The following is a 24,273-nucleotide window of genomic DNA, read 5'->3' on the forward strand; positions in this document are numbered from 1 at the left end:
GTCTGAACATTTACCCATCCTGTGTCATGAAAATTAGTTAATGTGGATTAAGTGTTTGCATAAATGTGTTTGATACTTAGTATCTGAGACCAAAATCTATCGTGAAAAGTAAAAAAAAATTATAAAAGTTTTTTTTGAATGTGAATGGTATAATGAAAAGAGAACATTCATATGACCAAGTCTCTCTCTCTCTCTCTCTCTCTCTCTCTCTCTCTCTCTCTCTCTCTCTCTCTCTCTCTCTCTCTTAATGACACGTAATGCTATACCCTCTTATTGCTCTAAACTAAAATAAAGCTCATAATAAAGACTACATGAATATTATTATCTTGATGAGCATTCATATATATATTAAAAATTATCCCGTTGTATCGTACGCAATCATTTTATTTAAAACATTTTAAAGAAAAAGTTCGAACCCTTTTGTAACTCCACTTTAACTGCTTCAAATAAAGGCCATAATCATAAAAATCATCTACACACATCCCTTTGCAATTTCAGAGAACACTGTATGTGGATGTTTTTACATAATGTGACTGCATCCTGTTGGCCATGGTCTTTTGAAAGATTCTAGGTATTTTTCTCTAAAATTATTTACCTATTTTCCTCATTCAAAAACCAAACAAATAAAAACAGTATATGTAATGAACCAGCTATAATACTAAATTGACCAAATTTTAAACCATTATATCAAGATACAAGACTATCCAAGGATCAAATACATTGTACGATTGAAATTGGATGATACATGTTAATGAACAAAGAGACTATTAAAGCAAATATTCAATACCTTACCATTGTATGAATGATCAAAGTAAAATATAAGGGTTTACAGTTTGTTGCAACAGAACAAGTAAAATAATGAGTAAATGTTACCTATTCATAAAGGAATGATTTGTGTTTCTGTTGGTATTTTATAAAGTTGTTTGGTAAAAAATTTACAAAATTATTTCGTTTTCCTTCATTTGCTGTTGAAAAACTTGCATTTGAATAAACATGGTCCAAAATACCATAGATAATATTTTTAACAAATGTGTTTTAATAAATGTTGGTAATTGTATATTCTAAACGACCGATATACTCAGTAGTTAAAATAAATATATAAAATACATGTATTTTAACAAAAAAAAAATTTTTTGAAACTCTTTTGAACCTCAGACTACTCATTGAGCTGAAAATACCTGAGTTTTGCATATTTTGAGTAATGCTTGCTGTATCATTGAAAATAACCTTAGTGAAACGTCAATTGCAATTTGTGTGTTAAACCAAAACCAGACAAGTTTATAAACTTTACTGAATCTAGCAAATTGCCAAATGCATGAAATTGTATTTTAACAGTTCGGACTTCAGAATTCACTTCTTTATTAAATGTGGCGAATCAAGACATCTTTTTGTTTTACTCCAAAAGACATCAACATGGTTGAAGCTGACAACAAAGGAGGGACTAGACAAACTTTATTTTTTGTATAACTATCAAAAAAAAATACCAAAAGATGGTAAATTAATGGCGGTATAATCAAAATCCATTAACTTATACCCAAAATGTGGGCATCATATACACTGTTAAATACTAATCATCACATGACGTGGTTGCATATCGTTAATATCACATTTTTGAACAAGAACAATTAGAACTGCTCTTGGCGCAATTATCAGTGGGCAACTCACATATGGCACTTTTTTGTATTTAGTCCTGTTAATCTGTTCTTCAAGCATAGAAGCACAATGGCATGAGCCACAGTTTTCAAGTATCAGAGAAGCTATTTCGTGTTGAATTCAAAAATACTTAATGCATCGGTCTTTTCTCGAAGAATTCCAGGAGTATCATCTAAATACAAAGGTTCTATTTTTACTGGTGGTTGAGACATGATAATATCATGTGATCCAATGACACGTGACTTAGCTAGCGTTCTTTTACACTTCTTTCCTTTCTTGCGTAGTATAATTAATAAAATGATTAAAGATATGATGAATAAGGATCCAAGTATAATGATGACGTAGTACACAATATCAGATTCGTCCTCTGTCGTGATATCTGCAAACAAAAAGAAACTATAAATAAATCACATGTATACCACCAAATGTACATACTGCTAAATTGGAACGTATATTTAAGAACAATTGTTTCTTTTAGTTTCCAGAATGATGTTTTGTCTATATTTCAGTACGGTATGTTTAAAATGAGGTTTTCAATATATACCGTATGTAATCATAAATAATAGATATTGAAAATAAATATATAAAAATTTTAAAAAATTATCTTTGTTTTGTAGTTAACAAACTTTTACATGTATTATAATTTGATAGCCCTTGTGATTTTATAGAAAAATCTAGTCTGTTCTCAAACGCAGGTGCAAAGAAATGTAGTAAAGTTACAGGACTTATACTCGTATACTGGAACTCAACTTACGACAGGTCGAATCAGCACCAGAAAAAGTAAGTTTCAGTCCCGGAGAGGCAACAGAGGTTGGTGTTTGGGTAGAATCGGAACAAATTTTTGGAAATAATGTAGCAGATGTTCCTTTCACAACCTGCAAACAGATCAAAATGAAAAGGACCATTAACCATTATTTGTAAAATTAATTGAAAAGATTTTAAGATTTTATGTCTATGCTGGTCATGCACGTAAATATGTAAATATTCCTTTTAATTGTTTTATTCACAAAAAAGACTTACAAGACAGGCAAATTTATATGTTTGTTCTGTGACCAAATCATAGGACCTTGTGTACGTAGAAGTCACAGTCGTGTCATTGTTCCAGAGTGAGACATACGTATAACCATTACTATTTATGCTTCTTAGGCATGTCCAAAATCCTCCTGCTGTTGGAAGCATGTAACAATTTAAACAATGAAACATGAATACAACAAACTGTAATCATGCTCAAACGTTCATTCATACCATATATAAACACAGACCTCTTAAAAACATCAAATGGTGGGATCAGGAGCCATTGAAATAAGTAAAGTATATCCATATGGTTGAAAGTTGATAATGATGAGGAAGTGTAAGCCAGTACGTACCAGAGAATTTGTGCTGAGATTGACATGAAGAATGGTAAGTAAAAGACATCTTGGTTTTACCAGAACATCCATCCATTGTATTATTCTCACAACTGGAAGCGTCATTATGTTCGGTGATAGTAACCAATGAAAATTTATCCAAAAGGTCTGTAGCACAAGTAGCTTCGGATGATCCATTCTCTATTGAACCTGCAATAATATTATAACTGTATTATAATATTAGTTACGCACTCTCTTTTGCAATTTTTTAATGAGTTTCGTAAAATACCCGGCTTTTTATTAGATGGACCTTTAAAAATATTGAAGTTTCGAAATGGCCTTTGAATGGATGATCCAGATTAACAGTTCGGGACGATATTCTTGCGATTTAATTTTAGAAGGTTATATCCTCTAACCCATTTTTATTATTATTTTACTTTTAATAAAACTTTAAGAGTATGTGTATATGTTTAAATTAAAACAAGATTCGATTTCAATATCAATAAAACTATATTAGCATCACACCATCTTTAAATTCCATAAAAGTACCTACTATGCTATGAAAATTTGTCTAAAATTTACTTTTGATGCATTACATTTTTTCTGTCACGGTCTATCATCAATATTATCATCATCAAAATTACTTCAACTAGGGGAATTAAAAGTATATATTTACCATCTTTTATTATAGTGACAAAGTATGTCGTGTCATATGACTCGCCACAGGTCTCTTCGAATGTTGGAATTTGCCCGTTAAATCCTCCTCTGTTGTGATCATTATTGGTTGTACTGATTGCTACAAAAAAGCGAAACTAGCTGTACTTTCTGAAACAAATTCCTATGTCCTCAGAAGGAAACAAAACTTCAAAGTCCCTAAAATGGTTATCTATAGTGAAAAGGTGATGATGATAAATAGTGATCAATCTAAAAATATCTTAAATAAAATTTTTGGAGACGTCTAATTCTGTCTTTTGTGATATTTCATGTAGAAAGAGGGCGATTTAAGTTTTTAGAACTTGTGCCCAATTCCATTGTATATATTTATTGCAGTAAATTATGTTCAAATCAAACCCTCTGGAACAGATAGACAGAGCCTTCCATACTCAAATTCACAATAAAAACAGTCTAATCAATTGGAATGAGACAGGTTAGCTTAATACGACCAACTGAAAGATTGTTTGATTTGCTAACATGCTCATAATTATGAATTTACGAAATTCTGATTTTAAGGGGTCGATGCAATCCCTGAAATATCAACTTATGTAACTGTCAGTTGCCTACATGTACCTCAGTAAAAAAAAAGAATGATCGTATATCGAGCATGCTCTTGAGAATATTGAATAAGCGAGATGTTAAACTATATTCAGGTGACAGTAGGATATTACTTAATGAATCAGGAAATTTGACGATTAAAAAGCTGAACTTGAGTCATCCTTTTTGTCATACAATTTAGTACCAAGTTGGTTCTTATCTCGTATAGTCAGTAAAAGCATCCAAATATGAAAAAAAAGATGTAGCAAACTCTGTAGTATTTTATGTCCACTTGCATATACCGAGTCGATATATGAATGGACGAAACTATAACTGTTAATTGATTATATATCGTCGACATTATCTAAATATCGAGTTGAAGGACACGGCAAGTGTTTTCTTTTTCTTACCTAAAAATTGTGAATGAAATCTGCTTGAAAAGAACAAAAAAAAACCCAGTTCAGTTAATAAGGGATTCCAATAAGCAAACATTTGCATTCCATAAATTTGTTGGACGAACTATAGCTTCCGAAGACTGTATGAATGTTGTCAGTGTGGAGCTCTAGTACCATTTAAATATCATCAGCAATACAGTGATTTTGAACAAAGTACGTATGTAAATTAGAAAGATTTAAGAAAAAAAGAAAAAATATTTAAAAAAAAATAAAAAGCAGGGAAAGCAAACATAATGAAAGCATCAGCTCAGGTATTCTTCTCAATAGGCAGAACGAACGAATTATATGACGACCATGACTTGTTTCATTATTGAAAATTTGAAGCAGTATACCCCATATACACACCAATCTATCATTAAGTCAAATGTTGACTGAAGTTTTCCATACTAGTTGTTAGGCTATTATTATTCCACTGAATTGTCCGTTATTTCCCGATCATGACAAGGAGCACACGGTCGGCAGGGGATGCTCACTCTTCTGGCATCTGATCCCACCTCTGATGTTTAAGAGGCCTGTGTTTACTCTGTTCCTGATTTGTACCGGTGTTTGTTTGAATAGACTTTTGAGCTGCTTGGATACTGTCTGTTATCTTCATATTTCATACATATCCAATGAAATAAAAAAGATTTGTATTGAAAAGCTAAAGATTGTTTTTCCCTTAACGTTGGTCGTATTTGTTTATTTGTTCGCACTGATTGTGAACATTGCATTAAATTGATGCAGCTTGATACAATTTGAAAACCAAAAGAAGCATTCCTTTAATTTCTAAAGTATGTTCAAAAAGTGATAATGATAACTTAACATGATTTCACAATAAATACTCATAACATAAGGAGATCAAGATATCTACGTCTGTAGATCTGACCATTGATTCTTTCGCATCAAAATTATCATTGTATCTCCCAATTCATAATTCATATATTCCTTCCTGTTTTATGAAAACGAAGCCTCTGACTTAATTTCACTTTTCAATTATAATTGTGTAGGGGAATCGTGAGATACGTACAGTAAAATGTAATTGGATTTTTTCGCATAAATAATTTAGCATTACGGAAAGCTCTTTGTGACAAAGAGGAAGTATAAAAATCGAATATTTACATCAGTATTTTGCCTTTAACTAATGAGCTACATCGACATAATTATTTGAAAACAGACGAGATTTATTGCATATTCTTACAGAATCGATTACTATTCAAAATTGCATCGAAAACACATACCTGTTTTGTGAAAATAGTAGTACTTTGTGGCAGAAACTCTCCAGAATTCTAAACAAATAAAGCCGTTAACCAGTCCCCCGAATATAAGGACAGTCTCAGTAGATCTATGAACAAAAGAATTAAATTGATCAAAGTAAATTGACTCAGTTGATGTTAAAATCATGATTCAGTAGTAATGATTTATTTATTTGAGTATTGAAATTCAGGTGGTATATAATTTGTCGAGTTCAACACAGTTTTACAAAGTTGATAAAGAAATCCAACTGTATAAATAAAGAAACTTTTGAATTAATAAAAATGTATACTATTTCATCACTCCTTAGAAAAAAGATTCAATGGATAAATTATATATAGTTTCAAACAGAATGTGTTTACGTCAAAAAGAAAACTTACCTGAACATATATACTCTGTCTCTCTGTTCAATACATTCATAATCTAGAGAATTGACGCTGGTAGACATGAAGATAGGGTACCCTTGTATGTGTGTGGAGTTGATCGTCAATGGTCCTTTCTGGGCACTGTGCCATACCCCTTCTAATTCATCTGGTAGAGTACACAAACTTTCTAAAATAATAAGAACGTCTACAAATGAAGTTTCTTTACATACTAGTTTGTATTGAACATCTTATTTGTCACCCGTCTTATATTCAACGGTGCTCATTCACATTTGCTTTTTTTTAAAATTTATTTTTTATTATTTATTTATTTGTTGTAATATTTTTATTGGGGGATGTTTTAAAGAACTATATGCATTTATATATTATTTTAGGTACAGGATAAAATATTTTGCAAACATAACTTTATAAAAAATGTCTAATGACAACGTCTACAATTGTTCAGTTGTTGGTATTGCTCTTCTCTCTCTCTCTCTCTCTCTCATACAAACAAAAATTATCAGTTTTCTGCAACTACTGTTAATCAATGTATTTAGTTTGAGCTGTGGGTTGCTGAAGACACACACATACACAGTTAGTGATTGAAACACTTTTATTTATCACAGAGAGGGACAGACGTTTTTTGTTTTTTTTTTAAATGTGAACCTTCCTTCTCAATGAAACAGAAAACCTTGGCACAATTTTTTTTAAGACGGAAAGCTTACTTGGGGACATTACAGACCTACTAACGAAACAAATAGGTTTAGATGATATGTCTAATGATGCATCAAGATATGCATACCTATAATGATCCATTGACGCCTTTTTAATAAGCTTAAGAAATATTTCTTTACGGATTTCAATTTCTGTTTTCAATGAGGCATATTGTACAATAAAATCATTTGCCCACCAAGATGGGAAAAAATAAGTGACTGTTTGCATTAAATTACATTCCATCTATTCAATAAACTTCAATGGTCCTCGTTTTAGGTGAAAAAATGAATTTGACACATCTTCACTAAAAGTCATGCTGATTTGTTTTCAGGACGAAAAATTTGAAAATTATACTTTTTTTCTTTTAGAATTATTTTTAGATAAACATGCTCTTGAAAATAAAGAAAATTGAAAATAAGAGCTTCAGATTCCTATAAAATATTTACAAAATAATTTTAAGAAATTAAAAAGAAAACAAAATAATTTTTGACCTACCTGCGATTATAAGGATATTTCCAAGAGGAAAAAATAAAAGTAAGGAAAACTCTGGCATGTCGCAAAATAAAAAAGACATTAGAAATTCATACTAAAGTATCAAGTCATGGATTTTCCATTATTGCGATAAAACAATGCATGTAGGTAAATTTAAATATCCGGGGAAAAAAAATTTTGGAAGATTTAGCCATTTCCATTAAATTCTAAAGAAGGCAACGTTCCGTGCTTGCGCATATCACATTGATATTTTAGAACCCAAGCATTTAAACGAATCTATCGTTGGGTTGATTGTCTGTGGCGAGCAAAAATGGCATTGTGAATATTGTGTTTGTCGATAAAGGTATTTTAATCAATGAATAATTATTGCATTCAACGACAATGAAAGTGATTTTGATAACAGGAGCTGGATGCTTGTATTTTAATACCTGCCATTCCGATTTTTGTCTCGTAAAGTCGTGAATCAAATTTCTGTATCGATTGTTATCCCAAAATGTCTTTAAATTTAATTTTAATTTATACATACGCATTAAAAGTCCTATACATCTGTATTCAGAGCCATATTTTCGTTCGTCGAGTAAAGAATGGCAAAAAAGAAAGGTAATTCAGAATTGTATACTTGTTAATATACGATGGTACAAAAGAATAAAGAAATAATTTTGGTATCTGTGTTAACCTTCTTTTATCAAGTTTTCTTCTAACTTACACTTTTATCAAGTTCTCTTACTGTGAGCAATGTTAGATTTTGCATGAGGGAAAATCCAAAATATATTTCAAAAAGTAAAATAGGAGGTGCACAATGGCAAAGTAATAAAGATTCTGTGAAAGATCTTAATTTAACGAAAGACTTTGAGTTCCGCAAAAAATGAAATCCTTTTTCTATAATCTAATATATATTTTTATAGGAGCGTTTTATATTCATTGTCACCCAATAACAGTATCCAGACCCGAGCTTTGAAGTAATATGGTTCCCTGGGGGGTTATGAACTTATGACTCTGTTATCAATTATTCGCGGTAATATACATGTTTTTTCGCCTTTTTTATATAAATGTATTTTCCCCCTATCCCTTTGTCTGTTTATCCCCCCAAAAATAATCCTTGTCTACACCTTTTGATTGGTTGTAGCTATTATTTTTATATTTTACATGTTTATTCCTTCCTGGACCTTTCTTTAGGTACAGATATATTTAACTAATTGACCTTGAAGCTAGACCCACTTTTCCAAATAATTACCAAACCTTAACCTTGGTTATAGCACTTGAATATTTAGAGTAGGACTTTCATATTTCACAGATGTATTCCTTGTGCAGTGGCCTTCCTTTGGAAAACAACAATTTGATCATTTCATCTACTTTTTAAAGAAATACTTTCACCATTATTTACATTATGGGAATTAAAAATTTTTACCTTGAAATCCGATTAACGCTTAAAAATTTAAACTTAAGGGGGCTGACTGGGGTTTCCGCTGCGCAATACTTCGCGCTTCATAGTAAAACAAAGCGCATTTACTGTTATAACGCAATTTTTTTCACTTGATTAAAAAAATTTGAAAAATTAAGAAATTAAAGGATGAAAAAATTTATTAGAATTTTATGTAACTGATTTTTAAAACGATTTTTCAATTGATAGGTAGATTGACGTCACTGTAGTGTTTTTGACTTCATGATAACGTGAAACTCTTTAAAGAAGGGGTAATAAAAATGTTATAAAAGAAAAGTTATGAATATATATGCTCTTGAAATTTAAAACATAGAAACTTGAGAATCTCTCCATCATTTTAATTACTTTTTTGTTAAAATCTTCTGTATCCGTCATATTTTGTAGAATAAAAACAGGAAAATTCGTTAATTTTTGGCATTTTGAGATGCCCCCTCTGGAAACAAGACATGTACTCTGAAGTCAATGTAAATTATATATGGTATGAAAATAAATAGTTTCTCTATCGTAATTCTCACAATACCCCAGTCGGCTCCCTTAAGCAATAACTCTTTATAACGGTTGGTGCTTGGGTTTTCAAATACCACGGTCATATTAATTAAACAAGTCCTTTCCTTGGGTAACATTTTTCATCTCTTGACCTTGACCTGAAGGTTTGACTTTCAATGAGAAACTTAAACCTTCGCTATTAGCTGCCATGAGGGGCATCAGTGTTTCACAAACACTTCTTGTTTAGTTAATGATTCAACGATAATGCCGCGAAATCTTTTACATGTACGTAAAGATCTACATATATTCCAAGTTTGTTACAAATAATATACTGTATACAGGATTATTTTCGCCCCGTTTAATTTTCGCCCTTTCACAATTGCAAACAATTTTGCCCCGATTTAAATTCGCCCAATCATAGTTTTTATTTAAAAAAAATTATACTGTATTATTTCATTTCGCCCCGTTTTAAATTCGCCCAAATGAGGGTAGGGCGAAAGGGGCGAAAATAAAACGGGGGCGAAAATTTCCCTGTATACAGTATTTGGACAATACCGGATTTCACAGAATCTGAAAATTTAAATATTGTCCAATTTTTATCTAAGGTTAATCAAAACAAGTCTATAAATGCAAGCAAATTCAGAGAATCTGTTTCCCCTGCTTAAGGAAAAAGAATTGAATTCATGTATCCTGGAGAGTTCGAAGTGGGAAACTTTTGGAAGGATGGGCAGGACCACAGTAAGTAATAATAAACATTTCATTGCAAAAACATCAAGACGTCTGGAGAAATCCTATGACCAACAACTGGTTCAAATAAATTAAGCTGTAGGTTTGAGCATTTTCTATTTACTATTCTAATATTATATAGAAGATATTTTATTGAAATCAGAACTGTTATTATCTCCTTGGCAGCTTTTAATCATGATGATCCACTCAGATCTAGATTCGGGCTTTATGGAATAAAGAAATAAGGCATTAACACGCATTCTCTGTAAGCACCAACGAATTTACTATAGGGCTTGGAAACGACATGTCTCGGATTTTGATGAAATTTTCACCATAGGTGTGTCTTGGTACAAAACTAGTAAATATGGTGTCGGAAGTTCCACACGTGCACTTGGTTGCCATGGAGACAGATCCATTGAATTCGGCAATTTTTGGCCCATTTTGACTAAATGAAAACATGAAAATTGAGGAAATGTAAATGAATATTTATCGGTATCTAATACACTCTAACAAAAATTATTGGATCATTTGATAACATGACCTTTTAAGGTACACAGAGCATATAATCGTTTATTCTAGAAATATTCTTCCTGTAAGAAAAAGGTCATGCAAAATGACATGGTTTCTAAAAATTTGAAAAATGGGGAAATTGGAATTTTTTGAGATCTTTGAGGCTAAATAAGAAAAATTGTCCGCGGAAATTTCCCAAATCTTATGTGTGTAATTATACTTGGGAATAAGTAGTGTCATTTCATGAAAAAACATAAGTGGGCTTTTGCTCCTATTTTTAGCAACATGTATCTATATATAGATATATTTTAGAAAAATGTGAAATTTCAAATTTTGGCAAAGTTTTAATTGTCATTACTGTATAATTAGAACGTATGTTGTAAAATTTGAAATTTAAATGACAAGAGCTGGACACCACTAGCTGGTATTGACAACGGTTGAGGGGAATTCCCATTTCTATTTTTAGTATCAGGTTGCTAAATATAGATATGTCTCTGAATATTAGGAAAAATGGCATTTTTGTTCTAATTGGAAGCTTCATATAAGAAGTCCTAACAAATATAAAGCTTTCTACAATATGCTTTGAGAATGTACATGTGTTTGTTCAAAAATTACTACAATTTTGAGGATGGACTCTTGTTTCATTTTAGGGCACCAATGGTCTAAAAATAGATTACTCGAATAATTGAGAAAATGTAGATTATTGCACTTTTTTAAGCACTTTAAAGATGTGATTGCTGATTACTTAGGAAGTATATTGTAAAATATGAAATGTTAATGACAAGACCTGTATACCACTTGCTGGTATGGATAATTGTTAAGGGAATTCCCCTTTCTATTTTTAGTATCAGGTGGCTAAATATATAGATATGTCTCTGAATATTAGGGAAAATGGCATTTTTGTTCTAATTGGAAGCTTCATATAAAGAGTCCTAACAAATATAATGCTTTCTATAATATTTTTACAGAATGTACATGTGTTTGTACAATAATTGCCACAATATTGAGGATGAACTCTTGTTTCATTTAATGGCAAGAATGGTCTAAAAGTAGATTACTCGAATAATTAAGAAAATGTAGATTATTGCACCTTTTCATGCATTTTTAGATGTAGTTGCTGCATAATGAGGAAATCTTTTGTAAAATTTTAGATGTTAATGACAAGATCTGGATACAACTAGGCGGTATGGATAATTGTTGATGGGAATTCCCATTTCTATTTTAAGTATCAGGTGGCTAAATATAGATATGTCTCTGAATATTAGGGAAAATGGCATTTTTGTTCTAATTGGAAGCTTCATATAAAAAACCTAACAAATATAAAGCTTTCTACCATATGCTTTCAGAATGTACATGTGTTTGTTCAAAAATTGCCACAATATTGAGGATGAACTCTTGTTTCATTTTATGGCAAGAATGGTCTAAAAGTAGATTACTCGAATAATTAAGAAAATGTAGATTATTGCACCTTTTCATGCATTTTTAGATGTAGTTGCTGCATAATGAGGAAATCTTTTGTAAAATTTTAGATGTTAATGACAAGATCTGGATACCACTAGGCGGTATGGATAATTGTTGATGAGAATTCCCCTTTCTATTTTTAGTATCAGGTGGCTAAATATAGATATGTCTCTGAATATTAGGAAAAATGGCATTTTTGTTCTAGTTGGAAGCTTCATATTAAGAGCCATTCTCTGTAATGATTTGGAATTTTATATAGGAGCTGTGGCACGCATAGTCTCAGAATTTCTCCAAACTCTCTATGATAAAAGTCATTGATACCCTGAACTGAAATCAGGCAAAAATTGGTTGCTATGTTTTATAGTTACCATGGCAACATGTCTTAAAGTTCGAAAAATGGCATTTTTTAACATGTTTAGAACCCCATAGTTAACATTTGCGGCAAAGCAAACAATTGGCAATGACTGTTTCCAAAAGTTGAAGGTCAGATGTCTCAAATGCATGATAAACATGTTTGGTAAATCAACTATTACATACGTTACTATGGTAACAAAGTATTCAAAAGTAAAAAAAAATATTCATTGAATTATATAAAGTCATACACGTAAAAATAAAAAACAATTATAGGATGAAATGTGACCAAATAATAGAAAAAAGAGCCTTGAAACATATACCAAGAACAAAATATGATATTTCATTTTGGTTGGCAATGGTTGCCAAGGTTTTTATACCACAGAGAGCCTTCAAAGTAACACTCTGTTTGTTTAAATCTGAACCTATCTTTTAAAAAAGCACATTTCCTCATAACTAATGATCAATTTTTAAAGATGTTGGTGTGCTCCTAGTTTTCCCATTTGAAAAAATTCAGATTAGATTCTTTAAATAGAGCGTTGCTATGGAGATAAGCAGAAAATATATGCTTAAAAACCTGAAAAATATTTTCTTTCCTTGGATACGTACCCTTATATGTAGATTCCCAAAACTTTTATGATTGATATTTATTAACAGCTAACCTGACTTTTAATTTTGACTATCATCCAATCTCTAATTGGATGCAAGAAGTTGGCACACAGGGTTTAATATTGATATAAAGTTCACAAAATTGAACATTTTCCCTTCTTGGTTACCATAGCAACAGCGTTGTTTTCTTCATCAACTTTTATCAACATATGATATTCAACTTCAGTTCTAACAGATAAGTACTATTCAAGCTGAATCCTTTAATTTGTTTCTTGATTATATGGCAGTTTAATTCTTAATGCAGTGAAAAATAATTCACTTTTAAGCACTGGTACTTTGTTTCCATGGTAACACTGCAAAGTAGCAATTTTACCCAATTTTTCTTATGGTTTTGGTGTTGCAAGGTCCTAAGGATGCATATTTGCCAGTCTTGAATTTTCATGTTTTTCCTCAAGACAGTAGCATTAACCCAATCTTAGTTACTGGTTTTGCATAGTTACACTGTGTTACCATGGCAACCATAAAATTTATTTATAGAATAATATTGCTTATACTTGTATACTTAAGATCAAACATTTTTATTGTTTTTCTTAAGTCGATGATTGAGTTTTAGCATGTAACACCTACCATTAGTGAATATGGAGTGTTTTTCAGCATATTTCAGCATTTTAAATGTATTCCAAATGTACCCTTAGTTACCACTTACTTAGAGATATATTCTAAACAGTTTCTTTACAGTATAAGTGACATCAAGGTGTCATGTTTTTGTTAGAATGGTTTGTTTGCTTTTTCTAGTTTTTATTAGGCCACAGTCAGGATTTAAAGTGGCTGAAAATCTCGATTTTTCAAACTTTTCCGGCTGTTGCCATAGCAACCGAGACACTTAGCAACGAAATTTTATTTGATATTTGTTTCTGGTGTCAAGTACTAAGCATGGGTGAAGTTTCATCAAAATCGGTGACCATGCGTGGCAACGAAGTTTAAGTGGTTACAGAGAATGGCAATTAAAAGTCCTAACAAATATGAAGCTTTCTACAATATGCTTTCAGAATGTACATGTGTTTGTACAATAATTGTCTCAATATTGAGGATGGACTCTTGTTTCATTTCATATCAACAATGGTCTCAAAATAGATTACTCGTATAATGGAGAAAATGTAGATTACTGCACCTTTTAAAGCACTTTAAAGATGTGATTGCTGATTACTTAGGAAGTATATTGTAAATTTTGAGATGTTAATGACAATAGCTTGACACCTTAAGCAGGTGTGGACAATGGTTGAGGGGGTTTCCCATATCTATTTTTAGTATCACATGGCGTAATATTGATGTGAAGTACTCTAAATATTAGGGAAAATTGAAGTTTTATGCTAATTTGAATCTTCGTACAAAATGTCTTTTTAAAGCAACAATGGTCGTCGAAAATTGATTCCTGGAATAATCGAGAAAATGTAGATTATTGCACTTTTTCTGGCACTTTTTAGATGTCATGCTGCATAATTACGAAGTATATTGTAAAATTTGAGGTTTTAATGACAGTAGCTGGCCACAACTAGCAAGTGTCGACAAAAGTTGAGGGGGGGGGGGTCCTATTACTATTTTTAGTATCACGTGGCGAAATATATTTACGCCATTTATAGGAAAACTTAAAGAATCTTTTCAATTGTTCTGTAAAATAACTCCTGATTGTCCTAATTCTAGTCTTTGACAATGTACCTATATTTTTATCTGCAAGTTTTTTTTGTCCAAAGACTTTTAATATTTTTAGACGAAGATTCAAAGAGTGTATTCTATATGGCAGTTTCTGTGGTCTGCATTTTTTTTGATAGTCAATATATTTCAAGAACCTTTTGTCATTTTTGTCAAAATTGTCATAGAGTATCTAAGGATTTTTGTTAATACATGTACAAAACATAGGGATTTTCTCTTGAAACAAGAGGAGATACTAGGGAATCTAATCTCTAATAACAAGACCTTGTTAAAATGCCATTTCACTGATCTGTTACAGGGTTACTCTCATCACTGTTGATGCCCTCTGGTCTCTTTTATAAGAAGGTGCGGTTTAAGCTTTATTGTGCCCTAAAAATTTAATGTTCTTAAAAAGTTGTGAAATTGGATTTTACAATCATTGAGTAGATGAATATGATAGATCTTTAAAGAATATGACATGAAAGGGGGTCGTTCAGGATATATGACGTAATTAATTTGGTACACTTTTAAGTTTAATGCAGAAAAGCCTCAAAACGACTCATTTCTGTGCTGATTTTCCTTTATCCACCGTCGCCCTCTTTAATTTTTGGATATATTATGTAAACTGCTATGAAAAATCACATGTCGTTTATCTCAAAATCTCTCCAGGCGAGAGTGGCAGAGTATGTCTTCTGAAAGAAAAAATTCCACTGCAAATTGATGTATTCTGCAACTTTTAAAGAAAATACGGGAAAATACACAAGTTAATGACGTCACAATTAGCATTTAGGAGGTCATATCAGAAAAAACGACTTGTGTATTTTTACTGGAGGGAATTCTTATGATTCAGAAAGAGTGAATTTTGATTTCCTATATCACTTTCATATTTTAGAAAAATATAGGGCTTTAAATATTTTGTATTGAAATTGTACCTTGTTCTTTGTTTCTATAAATAGAACTGGAAGTCCTCATTGATTTTACATATTTCAAATATAATTAGAACTGAATATCATTATTGTTTTTATGCTTATTAGATTACGTTAACTACCGATATGACATCCCTTACCAAACTGATATGTTTGCTGCAGGGCTGCAGCAAGTCTGCTGCAAGCTTGCAGCAAACAAAATTGGTCGCAGGAAGAAAATTTTCTTGTTCGCAGATGATTGCCGCTAGCTGCGATCTTGCGGCAAACATTGCAGCAATTGCTGCAAGCTTGCAGCAAATTCGCAGGAACCCAACATGTTTGCAGGAACATTGCAAGAAACATACACGCCAATTTAATGTTCGCAGCAAGTTCCCAGGAAACTTTTCACAATTCAAATGTTTGCAGGAAGTTCGCAAGAACAGTAAATAAGTCAAATCAGCCAATGAAACACAGATTGTACTGGGTCAACACAAAACTGGCCATTTTGACATGTTGGAATTGAAGTTGTACATGTTTCAGTATTTTGGTAGGAATTTACATCGATTTGAATGATTAAAAGTGCCAAACTCTGGATGTAGGCGTTCATTCTATAAATGATATCTAATTGGTAAGAAATGATTTTAATTTATTTTGATATTTGAAAGAATATTTCTTAAAAGCACGTTTGAGTAACTGGTGTAAATGCTAGGTCAAATCTAAATCTGTTTCTTATGAATTTCAGTCCTCTTTTTGATATCACATATGTATACTTCTTAAAAGTATTAATGGACCCAAATCAGTTAAATGTTATCAAATTAATTAGTAAATGTGTAATCACAAAAATATTTATTAAAAATTATATGTAAAGTTCTTAAAGTTCTGTTCATATAAAAAGTTATCATGCACTTTCATTTTAAAAAGGTATGAAAACTTTGTCTAGGAACGTATAGAGTTCCCATCATAACTTCATAAAACTGCATCTTTTCAGAAACATGTGGTGGATTTTCTCTAGACTTAACAGATTTAGGTCAGGACAAAGGCTTTCTGTGAACTTGCTGCTTGTACAAAAGAATGTGCCAAAACCATAAGGAAATTGTTTGCTGCAAGTTAGCAGCAATGTTTGCGGCAGGCTTGCAGCAATGTTTGCCGCAAGCTTGCAGCAAGGTTCCCTTATTATGAAAATCCAATGTTTGCTGCGGAGTTGCAGCAAAACTCATTTGCATGGTAAAATGTTTGCAGCAAGCTTGCTGCAGACTTGCCGCTAACTTGCTGCAAATACCAAGGCTTTGTATAGACTGTCATGCTTTCTTTGGCTACATTGCCGCAAGCTTGCAGCAATGTCTGCTGCAAGCTTGCAGCAATGTTTGCTGGAGACTTGCAGCAAATATTTGCAGGAAGGCAATATTTTCGGTAAGGGATATATTTTATACTTATCAGTCACATGATTATTTTACTAGGAAAACTTAATTATACTCATGACATATTGAATACAGCAGTATATTTCGTAAATATGTTATCAATGAAGCTCCTTCAATCCTTTGTTATTTTTTCTTCTTTTGCTGAGAAGTTGCTACATATAAGTGGATGTGCTATAATTAGAAAAGAGAGCCCCTCTTCAGATAGTGTGCATTTCACTAAATTATTTTATAAGTATTTGTCAGTCACACAACGTCTACCGGGTATAACATTGATTTTTCTTTCCAACATTGCCTGAAAAGGTACAATAACTGATATTTTCTCGATTATTCTAAGAATCTTTTTAGACCATTGTTGGTATAAAAAAAGGGGTCAGTCCAAAACATTGTAGCAATTCCTGTACAAACAAGAGTTCATTTGGAAGGCATATTGTAGAAAGCTTTATATTTAAGACATTTTGTAGGAAGATTCAAATTAGCAATTAGCCATTTTTTCATAATATTTAGAGACAAATCTATATTTTGCCATGTGATACTAAAAATAGAATTGGGAAACCCCCTCAACCATTGTCCACACCGACTAATGGTGTCAAGCTATTATCATTAACATCTCACATTTTACAATGTACTTTCTTATTAAGCAGCAATGGCATCTATAAAGTGCCTAAAAAAGGCGCAATAATCTACATTATTTTCTCAATTATTCGAGTAATCTATGTTTAAACCATTGTTGCTATAAAATGAAACAAGAGTCCATCCTCAATATTGTAGCATTTATTGTACAAACACGTGCATTCTGAAAGCATGTTGTAGAAAGCTTAATATTTGTTAGGACTTTTTATATGAAGCTTCCAATTAGAAGAAAAATGTCATTTTTCCTAGTATTCAGACATATCTATATTTATCCACCTGATACTAAAAATAGAAATGGGAATTCCCCTCAACCATTATTCATACCTGGCCAGCTAGTGGTGTCCCGATCTTGTCATTAACATCTAAAATTTACAAAATATTTCCTCATTATGCAGCAATTACATCAGAAATGTGCTTGAAAAGGTGCAATAATCTACTTAGTATATTTTCTCAATTATTCAAATAATCTTTTTTTTTTTAGACCATTGTTGATATGAAATGAAACAAGAGTCCATCCTCAATATTGTGGCAATTATTGTACAAACAAATGTACATTCTGAAAGCATATTGTAGAAAGCTTTATATTTGTTAGGACTTCTTATATGAAGCTTCCAATTAGAACAAAAATGCCATTTTTCCTAATATTCAGAGACATATCTATATTTAGCCTCCTGATACTAAAAATAGAAATGGGAATTCCCTTCAACAATTATCCATACCGCCTAGTGGTATCCAGATCTTGTCATTAACATCTAAAATTTTACAAAAGATTTCCTCATTATGCAGCAACTACATCTAAAAGTGCCTGAAAAGGTGCAATAATCTACATTTTCTTAATTATTCGAGTAATCTACTTTTAGACCATTCTTGCCATAAAATGAAACAAGAGTTCATCCTCAATATTGTGGCAATTATTGAACAAACACATGTACATTCTGTAAAAATATTATAGAAAGCATTATATTTGTTAGGACTTCTTATATGAAGCTTCCAATTAGAACAAAAATGCCATTTTTCCTAATATTCAGAGACATATCTATATTTAGCCACCTGATACTAAAAATAGAAAGGGGAATTCCCTTAACAATAATCCATACCAGCAAGTGGTATCAAGGTCTTGTCATTAACATTTCAAATTTTACAATACACTTCCTAAGTTATCAGCAATCACATCTTTAAAGTGCTTAAAAAAGTGCAATAATCTACATTTTCTCAATTATTCGAGTAATCTATTTTTAGACCATTGGTGTCATAAAATGAAACAAGAGTCCATCCTCAAAATTGTAGTGATTTTTGAACAAACACATGTACATTCTGAAAACATATTGTAGAAAGCTTTATATTTGTTAGAACTTCTTATATGAAGCTTCCAATTAGAACAAAAATGCCATTTTTCCTAATATTCAGAGACATATCTATATTTAGCAACCTGATACTAAATATAGAAATGGGAATTCCCCTCAACCGTTGTCCATACCAGCTAGTGGTGTCCAGCTCTTGTCATTTAAATTTCAAATTTTACAACATACGTTCTAATTATACAGTAATGACAATTAAAACTTTGCCAAAATTTGAAATTTCACATTTTTCTAAAATATATCTATATATAGATACATGTTGCTTAAAATAGGAGCAAAAGCCCACTTATGTTTTTTCATGAAATGACACTACTTATTCCCAAGTATAATTACACACATAAGATTTGGGAAATTTCCGCGGACAATTTTTCTTATTTAGCCTCAAAGATCTCAAAAAATTCCAATTTCCCCATTTTTCAAATTTTTAGAAACCATGTCATTTTGCATGACCTTTTTCTTACAGGAAGAATATTTCTAGAATAAACGATTATATGCTCTGTGCACCTTAAAAGATCATGTTATCAAATGATCCAATGATTTTTGTTAGAGTGTATTAGATACCGATAAATATTCATTTACATTTCCTCAATTTTCACGTTTTCATTTCGTCAAAATGGGCCAAAAATGGCCGAATTCAATGTATCCGTCTCCATGGCAACCAAGTGCACATGTGGAACTTCCGACAACATATTTACTAGTTTTGTACCAAGACACACCTATGGTGAAAATTTCATCAAAATCCGAGACATGTCGTTTCCAAGATTTTTTGGTGCTTACAGAGAATGCGTGTTAAGATTTAAGGGTCAGTACGTAGTGTTTCTTGCATATCTAAAGCATCTTCTTTAATGAATTCCTTAAAAACAGCTGGCCTAGAGACGCTCATTGCAAAAGCGGAATACAAAAGAAAAACATACCTTTTTAGTGTGTTCAATTCTTTTTCTCAACACTAATGCTCCTTATATTCTTCTAAAAAGAGAAATTTACTAAAACTTACAGCTATGAGTGAGAAAAAAAATGAATTATAAAACATGTATGGGAGAAAAAAAATAATATACCCTTTCCAGTGTGTTTGTGTTTGTACTGCAAAGCAAGTGGACATCAAGCACTGTTGTTTCTTGCTTCTATCACATCCAAGACTATGTACAAGTCACATTCTGAAATTTTATCAGTGAGTGGCTCAAATCAGTTTTATTATCTACTGGGTTTGTCTTGAATATAGACAAATTCAGGGACATTAGCAATTGGTACCACTTGCACTTACTACTCATTCAGAATGTGACTTGAATACATCAGTAATAAGCACATCAGTCTTCGTCTCCATACTAATGCTTTTTATATTCTTCTGAAAAAAGAAATTTACCAAAACTTGCACCTATGACCTAGATAAAATAATGAATGACAACACATATATGGTAGAGAAAAATAACATACCTTCTTCAGTATGTTTTGCCTATGTTGCAAGCAAGTGGACATCAAGCACTGTCTGATTTTTTTCTTGCTTCTATTACATCGAAGACTTTGTACAAGTCACATTCTGAACTTTTAGTGAGTGGCTCAAATCAGTTTTTTAATCCACTGGGTTTGTCTAAAGCATAGACGAAACCAGGGACATTAGCAACTGGTACCACTTGCAGTATTCATTCAGAATGTGACTTGAATACATGAGCAATCAACACCTCAGTTTTTGTCTCCATACTAATGCTCCTCAATTCTTCTGGAAATGAAAACTTGCAGCTACAGTGTATGACATAGATAAAATTAAAAATGACCACACATGTATGCGGAAAAAAACATACCTTCTCCAGTGAGTTTTGCTTGTGTTGCAAGTGGACATCAAGTACTATTGTTTCTTCCTTCTATCAAATCCGAGACTAAATACAAGTCACATTCTAAACTTTTATCAGTGAGTGGCTCAAATCAGTTTTTTAATCTACTGGGTTTGTCTTAAAGATAGACAAAACCAGGGACATTACCAACTGGTACCACTTGCACTACTCATTCAGAATGTGACTTCGATACATCAGCAAAGAGCACATCAGTCTTCGACTCCATTCTAATGCTTTTCATTTTCTTCTGAAAAAAAGAAATTTATCAAAACTTGCACCTATGACATAGATAAAATAAAGAATGACAACACATATATGGTAGAACAAAATAACATACCTTTTCCAGTGTGTTTTGCCTATGTTGCAAGCAAGTGGACATCAAGCACTGTCTGGTTGTTTTTTTCTTTTTTTTTATTTTGCTTCTCTCACATCGAAGACTATATACAAGTCACATTCTGAACTTTTATCAGTGAGCGGCTCAAATCAGTTATTGAATCCACTGGGTTTGTCTAAAGCTTAGACGAAACCAGGGACATTAGCAACTGGTACCACTTGCACTACTTATTAAGAATGTGACTTGAATACATCAGCAATCAACGCATCTGTTTTTGTCTCCATACTCATGCTCCTTAATTCTTCTTGAATTAAAAATTTACTAAAACTTGAAGCTACAGTGTATGACATAGATAAAATAAAGAATAACCACACATGTATGGGAGGAAAAAATAACATAACTTCTCAAGTGTGTTTGTGTCTGTGCTTGAAGTGAACACCAAGCACTGTTGTTTCTTGCTTCTATCACATCCAAGACTATGTACAAGTCACATTCTGAACTTTTATCAGTGAGTGGCTCAAATCAGTTTTTTAATCTACTGGGTTAGTCTTAAAGTTGGACAAAACCAGGGACATTAGCAACGGGTACTCATTCTTGCTACTCATTCAGAATGTGACTTGAATACATCAGTAATTAGCATCTAAGTTTTTGTCTCCATACTAATGCTTTTAATATTCTTTTGAAAATAGAAAACTTGCACCTATGACGTATAAAATAAAGAATGACAACACATAGATAGTAGAATAAAAAAACATACCTTTCCAGTGTGTTTTGCCTTTGTTGCAATAAACTGGACATTAAGCACTGTCTGGGTTTTTTTTTTTTTTTTGCTTGTATCACATCAAAGGCTACGTTCAAGTCACATTCTGAACTTTTATTAGTGAGTGGCTCAAATCAGTTTTTTAACCTACTGGGTTTGTCTTAAAGATAGACAAAACAAGGGACATTACCAACTGGTACCACTTGCACTTACTACTCATTCAGAATGTGACTTGAATACATCAGTAATTAGCACCTCAGTTTTTGTCTCCATACTAATGCTTTTTATATTCTTCTGAAAAAAGAAATTTACCATAACTTGCACCTACGACTTAGATAAAATAAAGAATGACAACACATACATTATAGTAAAAAAAAAGCATATCTTCTCCAGTGTGTTTTGCCTATGGACATCAAGCACTGTCTGTTTTTTTTTTTAGGTTGCTTCTATCGCATCGACGACTATGTACAAGTCACATTCTGAACTTTTCTTAGTGATTGGCTCAAATCAGTTTTTTAAATCTACTGGATTTGTCTCAAGCATAGACGAAACCAGGGACATTAGCAACTAGTACCACTTGCACTGCTCATTAAGAATGTGACTTCGATACATCAGCAATGAGCACCTCAGTTTTTGTCCCCATACTAATGCTCCTCAATTCTTCTGGAAATAAAAATTTACTAAAACTTGCAGCTACAGTGTATGACATAGATAAAATAAAGAATGACCACACATGTATGGGAGAAAAAAAACATACCTTCTCCAGTGTGTTTTGCTTATGTTGCAAGTGGACATCAAGCACTGTTGTTCCTTGCTTCTATCACATCCGAGAGTATGTGCAAGTCACATTCTGAACTTTTGTCTTTGAGTGGCTCAAATCAGTTTTTATTCCACTGGGTCTGTGTAAAGCATACACGAAACCAGGGACATTAGCAACTAGTACCACTTGCACTTACCACTCGTTCAGAATGTGACTTGAATACATTAGCAATCAACACCTCAGTTTTTGTCTCCATACTCATGCTCGTTATATTCTTCTGAAAAAAAGAAATTTACCAAAACTTGCACCTATGACATAGATAAAATAAAGAATGATCACACATGTATGGGAGAAAAAAAACTTACTTCCTCCAGTGTACATGTGTTTGTGTCTGTGCTGGAAGTGGACATCAAGCACTGTTGTTTCTTGATTCTATCACATCCAAGTCTATGTACAAGTTACATTCTGAACTTTTATCAGTGAATGACTCAAATCACTGTTTTCATCCACTGGGTTTGTCTAAAGTTAAGTATAGACGAAACCAGGAAAATGAGCAATTGGTACCACTTACACTACTCATTCAGAATGTGACTTGAATACTGAGTACATCAGCAATCAAAAACTCAGTTTTTGTCTGTATATTAATGCTCCTTATATTCTTCTGGAAATAGAAATTTACTAAAACTTGCACCTATGACAAAGATAAATAAAGAATGACAACTCATGTATGGGAGAAAAAAATAACATACCTTCTCCCGTGTGTTTATGGTAGGATTCTTCTCAAATTTTTTGTATTCAAAAATTAATGAAATTTTCACAGAATCAAGAGGACAATATCACTAAGTGATGGTATCAGTGACATTAAATTTGACCGTTTAATATTAGAGGCAAGGTCAGGTCAAGGTCATTATCCTTTTCCTGGACATTAAGAATAAAGAATTACTGTTTCCAATCATGCGATCCCTACTTGTAATTCAAAAGATTGAATGTTTTTCTTTTTGCACAAAAAGATACAACCATAAAGGGCATATAAGATGATATAACCAAATTGACATAGATAATTCAAATAAAATGCATTGGATATTTGCTAATCCGAATTTCCTGTACTTTTCTTAAATTTTTAGGATTTATTAGTTATCTTTATATGCTTCCTATTTTTAACTTTTTCAAATATTCACATATAGTAAAGTAGTCACATAAAGGTACAAAATGATACAAAAACTAAAAGTTTTGATCGTTTACTAAGAGAGAAATAACACTTTTTACCGATATTTGGCTCAAATCTGTACTTAGATTTGAAGCATTTAAAAGCCAACATAATTCTAGTATGTGTGAAAAATCTTATTTATTTGATATATTTTGAAACTTTAGTCTCTTATTACTAATTTAACTTACATTTGAAAATTTCGTGTAGTTTTTGATTGCGTAAAAATTATAACTAAATTCAATGTTCTATAATAATTTTGAGAGGCAGAAAAGAAGATATTTTCATAGGCAACCATTCCG

At 32.0% G+C, this 24,273-nt stretch overlaps 1 protein-coding gene across 6 annotated transcripts; it reads right to left on the reverse strand.

The window, feature by feature from the left end:
- Positions 1-1,358: 1,358 nt before the first annotated feature.
- LOC134248033 (uncharacterized) lies at positions 1,359-20,581 on the reverse strand. Of its 6 annotated transcripts, XM_062730451.1 has the most exons (9): positions 20,519-20,581; positions 20,349-20,429; positions 6,316-6,487; positions 5,923-6,026; positions 3,676-3,795; positions 3,021-3,209; positions 2,674-2,819; positions 2,408-2,528; positions 1,361-2,032 (listed from the first exon to the last, which is right to left on the reverse strand). In XM_062730451.1, the coding sequence occupies exons 2-9, from the start codon at positions 20,353-20,355 to the stop codon at positions 1,758-1,760; spliced, it is 1,134 nt and encodes a 377-aa protein (XP_062586435.1). In that variant the 5' UTR covers positions 20,356-20,429; positions 20,519-20,581; the 3' UTR covers positions 1,361-1,757. The 6 variants fall into 6 exon arrangements, with proteins under 6 accessions (XP_062586436.1, XP_062586435.1, XP_062586433.1 ...); XM_062730452.1 differs by lacking the exons at positions 20,349-20,429; positions 20,519-20,581 and adding an exon at positions 7,507-8,105 and having other exon boundaries at positions 1,359-1,924; XM_062730449.1 differs by lacking the exon at positions 20,519-20,581 and having other exon boundaries at positions 20,349-20,484.
- Positions 20,582-24,273: the final 3,692 nt, after the last annotated feature.

The sequence above is a fragment of the Saccostrea cucullata genome, unplaced genomic scaffold (genome assembly GCF_032062105.1).
Source record: "Saccostrea cucullata isolate Sc308-1 unplaced genomic scaffold, CSIRO_AGI_Scuc_v1 ctg502, whole genome shotgun sequence".
NCBI classification, from domain to species: domain Eukaryota; kingdom Metazoa; phylum Mollusca; class Bivalvia; order Ostreida; family Ostreidae; genus Saccostrea; species Saccostrea cuccullata.